This window comes from Mastigoproctus giganteus, chromosome 1, assembly GCF_048544385.1.
Source record: "Mastigoproctus giganteus isolate SK-2022 chromosome 1, ASM4854438v1, whole genome shotgun sequence".
In the NCBI taxonomy this organism is placed as follows: Eukaryota; Metazoa; Arthropoda; class Arachnida; order Uropygi; family Thelyphonidae; genus Mastigoproctus; species Mastigoproctus giganteus.
The window spans coordinates 54,795,224-54,809,062 of record NC_143575.1 but is presented as its reverse complement, the minus strand read 5'-3'; the positions used below and the strand labels follow the sequence as shown (position 1 = coordinate 54,809,062).

Sequence of the window (13,839 nt, the reverse complement as noted above, 5' to 3'; positions counted from 1 at the left end):
CTGTGGCATACTTGTTCATCATTACTTTTGTTTTAGCCATATTCATCTTTAGTCCAAAATCCTTACTAACTGTGCATAACTGACTGAGATTTTCCTCTAATTCTTTGGGATCATGGCTTATGACCACAATGTCATCTGAAATCGTCAATAGTTTAGGTACTCTCCTTTCACATTGACTCCTTTCTGCGACCAGTATAATCTTCTGAAAGCTTCCTCAAGGGCAGCATTAAACAGCTTCAGAGATATTGTGTCTCCTTGTCGAACCACTTTCTCGATTTTAAATTTCCTACTGTCTTTGTCTAGTCTAATAAAGGAGGTAGCATTCTCATATATTTTCTTCAAAATCATAATATGTGGGGTATCTATGCCTTGTCTTTCCAGTGCCCGAAACATTGCCTTATGCTGTATGGAGTCAAATGTCATAATCGACAAATGCCAGGCATAATGGTGTTTTATATTCATTTGCTTTCTCCATTAGCTGTGATATTATATGAAGGTGATCCATAGTTTAGAATCCTGTCCTAAAGCCAGGTTGCTCTTTCGGTTGATTCTCATCAAGTATTCTTTCTAATCTGTTAGTAATGACCCTTGTGAACAACTTGTAGATGTGGGATAACAAGCTAATTGGACTATAATTTCCAATTTCTGATTTATCTCCTTTCTTATGCAGCAAAACTATGATTGCATTATTCCACTGCTTAGGCATCACACCTTTTCTAATGCACTTTGTGAAGAGCCTTGGCAGTTTTTGTGTTATGTCTCTTCCTCCCAATTTTAACAACTCTACAGTAACTTCATCTTCCCCCGGAGCTTTCTGATTCTTCATTTTCTTCAATGCATGTTCTACCTCATCAGGAAGAATATTCGTATGTGTTGCTACTTTGCAATCCATCTTCCCCACTGCTGGCATCATTCCCTCGCTCCTTGTATAATTCTCTATAGTAATCTTCTGCTATTTGAATTATGCCTTCTCTGCTGTTTATAAGTGCACCATCACTATTCTTCAGTTTCAGTCGGCGCCTCCGTAGCCAGGTGGGCAGGAGCAGCAGTGCATAGCACATGCTTCTTGATTAGACCGAGGTTTGAGCCCGTGACCACCAAATATGGAGGATGCGGAAAGGTCAGGGAATGACCACCGCATATCCACGGAGCAATATTGCCTTAGTTGCTAATGCTCCTAAAAACCAAATAACAAACAAACAAACAAACAATCAGTTTCAGTATCATTTGTCTTTCTGTATTACTGCTCATGGCTGCTGATTTAAATCCTTTGTTTTCCCTTAATGCTTGTTCTATTTTTCTTGTGTTAAATTTTCTTATGTCCTCTCTGAGTCTCTTTCTAATGGCTTTGCATAACTCAGTATACTCAATTTTCTCCATGTCAGTGTTTATCTTGCTCTTCATTTTTTGCCTTCAGTTCATCATAACAAGTGTTTCTTGATTAATTTTTTCTTCTTTGGATTTATTTTTCCCTATAGGTTTCTTGGGCTTTATCACTTTCAGAAAGTTGTAATATTCCTCATCGATATCTTGGTTCTGAGCAGTCTGCAGAAGCTCAAACTTGTTCTTAAGTTCCAGTACATACTGCTTTTTCTCCTCTTCTGTTATCTCAAAGACCTTTGTATTATTTACTCGAGTCAGTTTTTTTCTTTCCTTTCCTACATCAAGTGTACATCTTACCATTCTGTGATCATTTCCAACATTTACCTTATTCAGGACGGTAACATCATTCACAATATATCTTCTGTTAGTGAGGACGAAGTTGATTTCATTAGTTGTTAATCCATTTGGACTCTTCCATGTCCACTTTCTATTCACCCTTTTCTTGAAAAAAGTGTTCATTACTGACAATCCTTGAGATTCTGCAAATTCCACAAGTCTTTCGCCTCTTTCATTTCTTTCACCAATTCCAAAATTTCCTATAGTTCCCCTTTCTGCGCTATTTTGTCTTTTTCCAACCTTAGCATCGAAGTCCCCCATAATAATAGTGTAGTGGGTTTTCTGCTCATCTAGAAGACTCTCAATTTCGGTGTACATTTCTTCAACCTCTTCATCATCATGGCTCAATGTTGGTGCATAAATCATTATAACCTTTAGTTTGTACCTCTTAGAAATCCTGAGTATTAGTCTTGACACACTTGGTGATGTACTTTTGAATTCCAAAATGTTGTTTTTTAAATCTTTATGGACCAGAAACCCAACTCCACCTTCATTCCTTACACTGTTTCCCTTGGTCTACAGCAGATTTCCACTTGATAAACTTATAAGGGATTCATTTCTTCTTCTTGTTTCAGCCAAACTGATGATATTGCAATTTACATTTTCTAATTCCTTTTCCAGCTCTAATATCCTGTCTTCACTGATGAGTGAGCTTACTTTGTAACAGGCGAAGTTCAGTTTCCGTGCATAGCAGCCTGGTCGTACCTAGAGATTCTTAGCACCCTCTGCTTCCACTCTGATCCTCTCGCTGCTGTAAGAGGGAGAGTGAAAGCCACTGGGGACTGAGGGCCATTTGTTTTGTCGTGCTGTCATATGCTGGAGGGTTTGGTCTTAATATTATACAATACTGTATACCTAATATTATACAATACTGATTTAATTTGGACCATAAAGGCAGGACAGAAACAGTGTCAAAGGTCAAATGAAAGGTCAAAATAAATGACATCCATTTGAAACCCTCTGACCAAAGTACACTTAATATCATAATCCACATTCAAAGTTTGTTACCCTGAATTTATAAATAAAAATATCATGATGGATTTCACCATATACAGTCTTAAAAAATGCTTGCAGCTGGTAATATTTAAAGACTAAATTAATTTTGCTGGGACATACAGCCCGTCAACTGACTATAAAATTCCAGGATCACCATTGTTCCTTTCTCAAATAAGAGACTTATGAAAGTCTGCTTTAACTTGATGGGTACAGTCTCAAATTCAGATATGGTCCTAATGAAATGCCAATATTACACTGCCTGGTCAGTCACACTGTTAGTCATGGACCTGTATTCGGACCATGACTAACAGCGTATTGGATTTCCATTGGTATATTTGAGGAATACTGGACCACTCATATAACAAAATTGGCCTAAATTCCTTAGGGTGAGGTGGGCAGAGATCTGTTCCGAGGAACACACTTTTCCGGTTCTTACTACAGCTGCTCAAAGGAATTAATTTTCCGGTTCTTACTACAGCTGCTCAAAGGAAAAAAGAAGTCAAATGCTTGAAGTCTTCCTTGTATTCACTCTTTCATACATTTGGCAGGGTGGATGGCTGCATTGTCACCTTGAAAGTACTCCTTCCATACAGATGAACATGCAACATTGCCAGGTACTCTGTCCACACATATATTCAGATATATTCTGGAGTTCATGGTGGCTTTCAGTGGATTCAGGAGTCCAAAGGCATTTCCAGTGTCGACTAGAAAAAGTGGGTCCCAATGCAAAGTTTAGTGTGGGCTCTCCGAAAATTATTTTTTTTGGTAAAAATAAAAAATCCTTAAAGATTGTCCTGGAAGCAGCAGCTATGCTAATACCATTTCACCTTTATTCACTTCAGTTTCGCTTGTGCTGTGCAACTAGCTAACAATAAACATGCTTCGGGTGAAAAAAATTATTGTTCGTAGACATAGTAAATTTTAACATAAACATAACTAAAAAAAACTTACATTTTTACTTGATTAAATTTTTTTCCGTTTCAGGCAGGAGGGCAGCGGGCCCCCTTTCGTTCATCATCCCCAATGCACCATTGGCTACATTGGCATAGTTACACCACTGGGTATTTCCCAACACATGATGCCCACCTTTACACCTTCTCCTCAAGCCTATAATGTCAGTGCAGAACAGGCTTACATTTTTACTTGATTAAATTTTTTTCCGTTTCAGGCAGGAGGGCAGCGGGCCCCCTTTCGTTCATCATCCCCAATGCACCATTGGCTACATTGGCATAGTTACACCACTGGGTATTTCCCAACACATGATGCCCACCTTTACACCTTCTCCTCAAGCCTATAATGTCAGTGCAGAACAGGCTGGTTCCAGTGCCCAGTGCAGTTCTCTATATATGCACTTTTCCACTTAAGAGACCCTGAGAAGAATCCAGTTTAAGTTGACTAGGCCACTGCTGACAACACCCCAACTAATATATAACTACACAAAGCCTTGTGTTATCAACAGACAGAGAAGATTCAGACTTAACATGACAAATTTGCTACATTCTGAACATCTTAATAAGCAAGAAAAGATGATGGCAAATGGCTTCTATTGCTTGGCACAGGATTGGAGCTTGGCTTGGAGCTGTGGAAATCATTTGTTATGCAGCTCTAATTTGTATGGTCATCTGGTATCACCATTTAAAAGCAGATTTTTTTTTTAAAAGTAATGTTTCCCTATTTTGAAATTGAGAATAAAATGATGACCTATGAAAAAAAAAACACTAAAGAAAGTAACAAATACAGCTGACTTCTGCTTGGGCCACCAATATTCAAAATAAAATAAGATGTTCATAAAATATATTTATTCATACCTTGGGCCAAGAAGTGGAATATCAGAATCCTCTCTTTTTCCAACAAAGTTAATTCCTTCCTTTAAGAGATGGGTGATCTTTCCTGTTAACATAGGATCAAAGTTTAAATTATAAAAATGAGGACATATCTTTTTTTCCTCTTCAATTCTTAGTTTTTCATGGTCCTGTACAAAGAGAGAAAGAGTTTATATTATCTGAAACAATCAACATGAAACAAATAATAATTTATATATTTTAATAAAAGGTGAGTGTATAAGTTCCCATTTCTCCAGTTGACTATCAGTTCTCAAAAAAGTAAAGTTTAAACTTAAGAACATGATCATCCTTCCATGGATCATTGTGCAAAAATGATGGACAGGCCTAGCCCCTCCCACCCTTTGCTTTCTTTGTGTTTTGCATTCCCCCCTCCCTGCCACTGAATTAAAATCAGAAAATGGGTTAGTCTTTACAATCTGGTACCCCTTCCGATCAATCGTTGCAAGTAGCAATGATTGATAGACCTAGCCCCTCTCACCAGTTTGCTTTTTACTCAGCATTAGAGGGAATTCTTCCCCCCTTCTGCTGCTGTTTTAAAATTGGGAACTCATTTTCCAATTTTAAAACAGCTGCAAGGGGAAATGAACATATTAATCACTTCCAATCACTGTGAGCAAAGCAATGAGTAGGAGAGGCTAGGCCTGTCAAATACTGCTATTATTGTGAATTCACTCTAACAGTTATGAAAGCAAAGGGTAGGAGGTGCTAACCCTATCCATCACTGCATCATGCCACACCTCTGTAACAATCGATTGAAAGGGGGATCATATTCTAAACATTAACCGAAACTAATTCTTTAAAAGTTAGTGCAATAAAGAATTTGGTTAAACTTTACAAGTGGGTACCTATTCTGTGGATCTTTGAGACAAGCAATAATAGACAAGTGTGGTTCCTCCTACTTGCTCTGACAGGCTGTTAATTACCAGTGGTGTGTGCTAGAGTTAATGCCGTCTTTCCACTAAATAAAGCCTGCAAGTTTGCATTAGAGTATACAGAAACACAGGGTACCTTTTTCTGAAGATTTTGAAAATGCAAAGGGAATATAGATAGTGAATGCCACCCTGAAGCTGGTTTTAAATCGGGAAATGAGTCCCCGTTCGGCAGGTGACGAAACTTGTTTCCCAATTTTAAAAACAGCACCAAGGTGGGCGAACTTATTTTCCAATTTTAAACCATTGCCAAGGTGGCATTCACTCTCTCTCTCTCTCTCTCTCTCTCTCTCTCTCTCTCTCCCAGGGAAAGCACTGTCATGGTGCCATAGATGTTATGTAACCAACTCACAAAGACCAATAGTCTGTTCTTTCAGCTCCTTCTAACAGTCATGTGACATCTCGTGACTGTTAGGAGGAGCTGCACTTGCCAAGCAGGCTGTGAGAGCAATAAGCTGATGTAGTAGTGGGGTTTTAGGAGCATCAGCCACTGACATATCTTGCTCCATGTACACTGTCTGTAAATTGCGTGTTCTGTGATTGATTTTTGTTTTCTGGATGAAAAACATGAGTTTCCGGGAGGGAAAATACCATGCTACCCTCGCCTGAGACTGACTAACGACTAACTCAGCCACATTGTGAAAAGGCCCATAAAAATTCCTCCCAGCATCGACAGGACTTGAAATCAGGTCTTTGCCACCTAGCATGAGGAGGGCCATGATCATACTAATGGTATAATCGGTGTTTATGATAAAATGCAGGAGGGTAGCAATGAGTGGGGGACTTGTCTGTCACTGCATGTCACAAAGATCCATGGAAGGGGTTCCTGCTTGTAAAGATTCACCAACTGTGTGGTACTACGCTTAAGGTGGTAGAAAATGAAAAAGACCTGGGAGTAATTGTGCAGTCAGATATCAAGTTTTGTGAGCAATGCAGACAGGCTGCCAGGGCAGGTCATGGGGTTTTGTCAATGATATATAGGAATTTTGCTAGCAGGGAGAAGGAGGTGATTGTCCCTCTGTATAAGGCAATGGTCAGGTCACGCCTTGAGTACTGCGTACAGGTCTGGAGGCTTCATTTTAGGAAGGATGTAGATTTGCTTGAGTGTGTACAGAGAAGGGCAACAAGATTGGTGAGGGGAATGAAGGGAACCTCTTACCAAGAGAGGCTTAAGGTCTGCAAATTGCAGTGGCTGGAGACTAGGCACCTGTGCGGTGATCTGATTGAGGTATATAAGGCCTTGAATGGGTTGAGCACGCTGATTTCTGATGGGATCCTTCCACTTGTTCAGATTACGAACCTAAGGGGGCATAAATTCAAATTAAGAAAGGACAGATGTAGGATAGATGTGCGGAAATTTGCCTTTAGCCAGCATGTAGTTAATTGCTGGAACAAACCTGCATCTGTAGTTATGGAAGTTGATAGGTTGAATAAATTTAAGGAGGAACTGGACAGGCATTTGGAGGGAATGGTGTGATTTTTTTTTTTTTTTTGGCTGATGCTGCATAAGCTCATACACTTGCTTTCTTGCATCACATGCCACTAGTACTACTACTATATGAACAGTTTGCTTAGACAGTAGTAATGATGAATATTTATTAAATCAAAAGCTCAGTAATATCGGAGTACAATATGAATATAAAATTATAGGTGTGTAGCAGTGTTGACCTATTTAGGTTAGATTGTTTAACATTGAAAAATAAAAAATAAAAATATAAGAACTATTATTATAAGACTTTATATTATATAGTTAGTCTTACTTTTATAATTCAATGGTACTCTGTAAACTGGAATGCATGAGAACCAATCAGAAAATGTGTTAGGCCAGCCCAAAATAGCTGCCATCTCGTACAGGCTTATGATACCCATTTGCTAGCACCAGATTATAAGGGCCATACATGATACTTTAAACACTTGAGTGAAGGACTGTCTACATTTGTTAGGCACAGTTATAGTGCTTAAGAAGCATAATCTTGATAAGTACTTCCACAATGGATAACTACAAACTTACATAGTAATACAAAATTATTCAGATGTTTAACAAACAAATCAAAATTGTGAATCGTTAATCAATGAAATTTAAACATTCTTCACTAATTTTGTAAACAGAATAAAGAAAAACAATTAATTAAATTAACTGAAATTATTAGTATGAATGAGCCTTAACAATGATCACCTGGCAATCAGGTTAATTTCACCTGAGCAATGATGAGAGACTACGTATGATGTTCCAAACCATCATGTTAACCATCTCCCAAATACTCGCACATTTCAAATGTTTGCATTTCTCCCGATTTTAATTCAGTGACGCTTGTTGAAAAATTAATGGTTGCACCCTGCCTCAAAACTTAGCGAACACCTTTGGTTGGTAGTTATTGTAAGATTTTATGAGCATGAGCAACTTAGGCCATATCGCTTTGCATATTACATGTCTGTAAATTGCATGTGCTCTTTGTCGATTTGCTGATTGCTAAACGAAAAAAACCGAGCTTCCAGGAGAAAAACCTCCAGGGGCTCACATCTGGTGAGTATGGGCTTGGCACACCCAGGGTCCTGAGCTGGATATCATCATTCTTCTCTTTCTTGGTGATTCCTTTCTACTTCTCTCTCTGTCTCTCAGGGTAATAGGGAATTTTTTTTTTGTCCGGTGCAGCATAAGCCTCAGGCTTCCTTGTACCATATGGCTAATAATAATAATAAACCCTCTGCTCTCACATGAGTCAAACTCAACAGGTATGTGAAAAAGACCCAAAAAAATTCCTCGTATCATTGACAGGATTCGAACTCTGCTCTTTTCCACCCAGTATAGGGAGAACAGTGATTACACCAACTGTGCTATGCAATGCTTTTGAAAAAGTTAAGCTCTGCCACTCGTGATAAGGTTTCTAAATAGGCCCACAAAAAACAATAATAAATAAAACGCATCAAATAGCACTATGAAAAGTGTACAAATAGCAGATAATACTAAAGGAATGATGTTCTGTAACGCTTACTTTTTTTCTCTTTTTTTTTAGTGTGTTTGCAAATTTGGAATTATCTATCTGGTAAATTGTTATTGGACAACTGTGCTGTCCAATGCTTTTGAAAAAGTTAAGCTCTGCCACTTGTGATAAAGTTTCTAAATAGGCCCACAAAAAAATAATAATTAAAACACATCAAACAGCACTATGAAAAGTGTACAAATAACAGAATAATACTAAAGGAATCATGTTCTATAACACTTACTATGTAACCCTATTACCATGATCGGAAGTGACCGCATTCAGCAAGAGCTGGTTATAGATTAAGATTTGAATGTGAAGTAAACGGTATAAAATTGTTTAACAATTATATAATTAATGATTTATTAAAATATTTTATGTCCCATAGTACTCCAGCAATACATTTTTAAAAATAAGTAGCAATTCGAATGGAAACGTCTAGAATCATTAATGTGTGTTTAATACCACAAACCAGATTGCCTTTTCTTCTTTTTCATTTTCTGTATTCATTAATGATATTGATGATAGTATATCGGGCTTAATATCCAAGTTTGCAGACGATACGAAGGTAAGCAGGGTTGTTAATGACACTGACAGTATGCTGCTGCAACAGGATCTAGAAAAGTTGAGAAGATGGGCTGAGAGGTGGCAACTGAAGTTTCACAGTTGCCACCTCTCAAATTGAAAAATGTAAAGTACTACATATGGGAAGCAGTAACCCCAGAGTAATGTATCATCTGTGGTACTACACTGACAAATTCAAATTATTATTCAAATCACTATATTAGGGCCACCCATAATCTCTTACATATACCCATATATGTATTATGACTGTAAACTGCATGTTCTCTGATCAATTTGCCTTGTTTTGCTGGACGAAAAAACCCAAGTTTCTAGGGAAAAAACCTTACTATCTATGCTTGAGACCGACTAACAGCCACAGAGTGAAAAAAGGCCACTAAAGTTCCTCAAGTCATCAACAGGAATCGAACCCAGGCCTTTTCCACCTGGTGTGGGAAGGACGGTGACGATACCACTGTGCTACCCGTGCAGTTGATACTACACTGACAGTGGTAGAGAGTAAAAAGGACCTGGGTGTAATTGTGCAAGCACATATGAAGTTTTCTGAGCAGTGCAGATAGTCTGTAAGAGTAGCTCATGGTGTCTTGTCAATGATATACAGGAATTTTTCTAGCAGTGATAAGGAGGTGATTATCCCCTTGCCAATGATCAGGCCACACCTTGAGTACTGTATACAGGTCTGGAGCCTCATTTTAAGAAGGATGTAGAGCTGTCGAAATGATACAGACAAGGGCAACAAGATTAGTGAATGGAACAAAAGGTTGCTCTTACAAAAAAAGGCTTAAGTTTTGAAAATTACAGTGTCTGGAGACTAGGAACCTGCGAGGTGATCTGATTGAGGTGTTTCAAATTGAGAAAAGTTAGTTGTAGAATAGAGGTGCAGAAATTTGCCTTTAGCCACCGGGTAGTTGATTGGGGGAACAGGCTTCCATCTTTTGTTGTGGAAAAAGATTCAAGGCAGAACTACACAAACATTTGGAGCGAGTGGATGGGGGAAATGAGAAGGGGTGTGTGTGTGGTTTTTTTTTTTTTTTTTTTGGCTGATGCTATATAAGCTTGCTTTCTTGCATCATGTGCCCTTGCTAATGCTAAGCAGCTGGGCTCTGTTGTATCACAAATCAGCAGAAGGAGTTGTCCAAGATAATCACAACAATGCTGACAGCGCAATGACCTGCCGCCCTCATGGTTAGCACAGTTGGTAGGATCGCCGTCCTCCCACACAGAGTGGAAAAGGCCTGAGTTCGAATCCAGTCGATGATGGGAGGAATTTTTATGGTACTGTATTGCAACAGTAGTAGTTGTTCTCGGGCAAGGGTAGCATGATTTTTTCTCTCAGAAACTCTGGTTTTTCTCCAACAAATAGAAAAGTGACCTCAGAACGAATTTACAGACAATATACATGGAAGAACATGGCTTTAGTCGCCGATGCTCCTAAAATCTAACAACAACAAAGGTGAACTACAAGGGGATTCAAGAAAACATTGAAGACGTTGATCGTGTGGAAGAGGAACTGGGAGTGGTCATACACCCAAATTCAGAAATAGAATACATCCTTGCCCATTCCCACCGAATAGAATTCATTCTGTTTTCGGCAGGAGTGGGCAAGGATCTACCACAGTGTCATATTCCACAGGAAGAACCCCCAATTTTCCCAATTAGCAGATCTACTCCTGCCACAAATGGTAAAGATTTGAATGCGAATCCACTACATGAACTCATTACTCCACCGAGCCAAGTTCTCAGAATTGTAGCTAAGCCAGCTCATACACCGTGCCATACTGCGCTACCAATCCCAGTCTTCCAGATGCAGAAATGTCCTTTGCCTGTCAAATACAGCAGTTGCAAAGTCCTGGAAATCCGAGAAGTTATCACGCATTTCCAATAGAATTGTTTCACAGCCTTCTACTATAGCACTAAGATTCCTCCCCCCGAGATAACAATTCAACTCTTTAGATCATTATGTTCCACAAGCAGGAGAAAACCTGCAACGTCACCAATTATGGCATATAACTGTCACATCAACTAATATAGACCCAAAGTTGCTCAAGTCAATGCCCAGAAAGCCTTTGCAATCGATGGACAACTGCATCAAGTTATGAATAACACAACTTAGATGCTCATCTCCTCCAGGAACCTTACTGTACTGGAGGTCCAGTAGCACATTACTCTAATGTACAATACTCCAATGGAAACAGCCTTGCATCAATAATCATAAGAAACCCAGACATTGCTGTTACAAGGCTTCAGTCTCTTTGTTCAACACATCAAGTCACTGTCCATTGGAAGGAATCTTTAGCCAGATAACACTCTGTCTGAATATTTCCAATAATCGTTTGACATCGCCCCCCACATCGCTGGGTTCGACAGAGTTGTGTGTCTCTTTGGGAATAATAAGATCCTCATTGCAATAGACTCGAATGCCAATTCACCATGGCATAATCTGATTACAGATCTCACAGGCACCTTGACTGAGGACTTCCTGGCCTCCCCTGATGTCCTTTTGCTGAAGAAAAAGTCAACCTCAGACATTCCTCCAATACGGGTCAGCCAAACATTGATTTTCACAGTTCCTTTTACCTCTCTGGTGAGACACATTGAAAACCGGATGGTTAATGAAGTTCTCCTCACCACTAGTGACCACATTCAGTATATCCAACGAAATCCCTACTCCTCCACCTCACTACTATGACACAGCAAGATTTGCTGTAAAAACGAGCATTTTTGACTAAACCATCCGGAGGCTTCTACAACAGCATTCACAAGAACAATTATCAGCCATAAGCCACACAAAATGCTAATTGACACCGAGATACTAAAGCGCGCATCACAAGCCTCGCTGACCAACAGAAAACTTCACCCCAAAAGTGTCCCACAGTGGACAGCACAACTCACCATACTCAGAACATAGTTGAAATCCATCATAAAATGGCTTCAAAGAGAATGCAGACGTGCGGTCAACATAACCTCGTTGATGAGCTCCTTGAGCAATTTAGATCATATAGACATAATTATGCAAACAAAATATATCACCAGAAGCAGAAAGCATGGCACAGACTTGTACAAAGTAAATGTAACAACAACCCCTGGTACTCATCCATAAGCTGATCGGCGCCTCCGTAGCCAGGTGGGCAGGAGCAGCAGTGCATAACACGCTTCTTGATTAGACCGGGGTTCGAGCCCATGACCACCAAATACAGAGGATGCGGAAAGGTCAGGGAATGACCACCGCATATCTCGGAGCAATATGGCCTTAGTTGCTAATGCTCCTTAAAACCAAATAACAAACAAACATAAGCTGACAGGCAGGGGTTGATTACTGGACCTCATGACCAGGTGGATCCGGACCATTGCCAACTACGGAGCGACGAAGACTGTCTGCATCACTCCCCGTTCAAGAGCTTGGTGGACACCTGCACTGAACAAAACCGTCCAAGAAAAACAAAATCTGCATAAGAGATGGAAAGAGTCAGGCGCTGTACAAGATCAGGATTGCCTTCTCCAGAGCAAGGGTAGTGTTCAACCGCCAGAAATCATCTGCAATCAAAAAACATCTAAAAGCAACCCTACAAAAAGGCAAACCATTTTATGACTCTCGGCACACAGGAATTCCTAAAACACTGGATCTTGAACTGTGGATGGATCACATTGCACGGTTCTCGAACAATGTGGCCCCGACATATTCAGGCAACTTACCTGTCAACATCGCAATGGATATGCTCGCCACCGTTAGCATCACCAGGAAGCAGCTTATAACTGTTATAAATGGATTGCCACCCACCGCAACTGCAGGCCCTGACCATGTGCCACAATTCATGATCAAGTGTCTCAGCAAGTTTATCATCGATCCACTACTCTCAATTTTTAACCATCTCTTAACGCAGCACTACTTTCCCCCTATATGGAACAGATATACTGTGAGGCCACATCCTAAATGCCAATCTGCATCCCTCATTAACCAGTTCAGGCCAATCTCTCGCTCTTCCAGCCTCTTGAAACTTATGGAGAAGGCATTACTTTCAACCATCACCAATCAAATCTTGCCTCAAAAACCCCCACAAATTCACTATGCCGTTCCCAGAAGATCCACAGTCACCAATTTAACATCCATTACCAGCACCATTCTCAGAGCACTAGAAGCTAAAGCAGAACTTACCGTCATGTACGTCGACCTGAAAGCTGCCTACGACTCAATCAGCATTCCCTCGCTCGTTCACCTCCTAGAAAATTACTTCCGTATAAAAGGTGACATGTTGTGGTTTTTCACAACCCCGCTATCAGACAGAATCATTGTTCTTACAGGGGATCAAGATATAATCTCAAGAAAAATCACTGCGGGAGTTCCCCAAGGTGGAGTCCTCTCCGGAGCATTATTTACTGCAGTCATTATTCCATTTGTTCAAGAGAGAGAGAGAGAAAAGACAATCTGCTATGCTGACGATATTAAGCTACACACCCAGATTAACCCGGGCAAACATATCTCAAAAATTAATGAAAACATCAATCGAAAGCTACAGAATCGTATCTCCATCAATTTGTACTACTTATTAATCCTGCAAAATCAGCCCAAATTGTCTTTTCTTTGAAGCACCAACCCACTGAAGTCCAAGTTTCTCTAGAGGGCATTCTCCTTCCAGTGGTAAATGCACATATGGACTTGGGAGTAGTTTTCGATTGTAAACCCTACAATCAAGCCCTACATTGACAAGCTCATAACAAAATTCTGCAAAATGCGGTGGATTACCAAATTCACTTCATTCAAATTCACAACCTACTTCACAATAAGGATCT

At 39.8% G+C, this 13,839-nt stretch overlaps 1 protein-coding gene across 1 annotated transcript in view; it reads right to left on the bottom strand.

Annotated features, from left to right (window-relative positions):
* Positions 1 to 13,839, bottom strand: part of LOC150090807 (kinesin-like protein KIF28) — a 195,201-nt gene that overhangs the window by 100,359 nt on the left and 81,003 nt on the right. Inside the window, exon 13 of the mRNA XM_090373827.1 lies at positions 5,053 to 5,087. Within this exon, the coding sequence (XP_090229953.1) occupies positions 5,053 to 5,087 (35 nt within the window). The remainder of the gene's footprint in view (positions 1 to 5,052; positions 5,088 to 13,839) is intronic.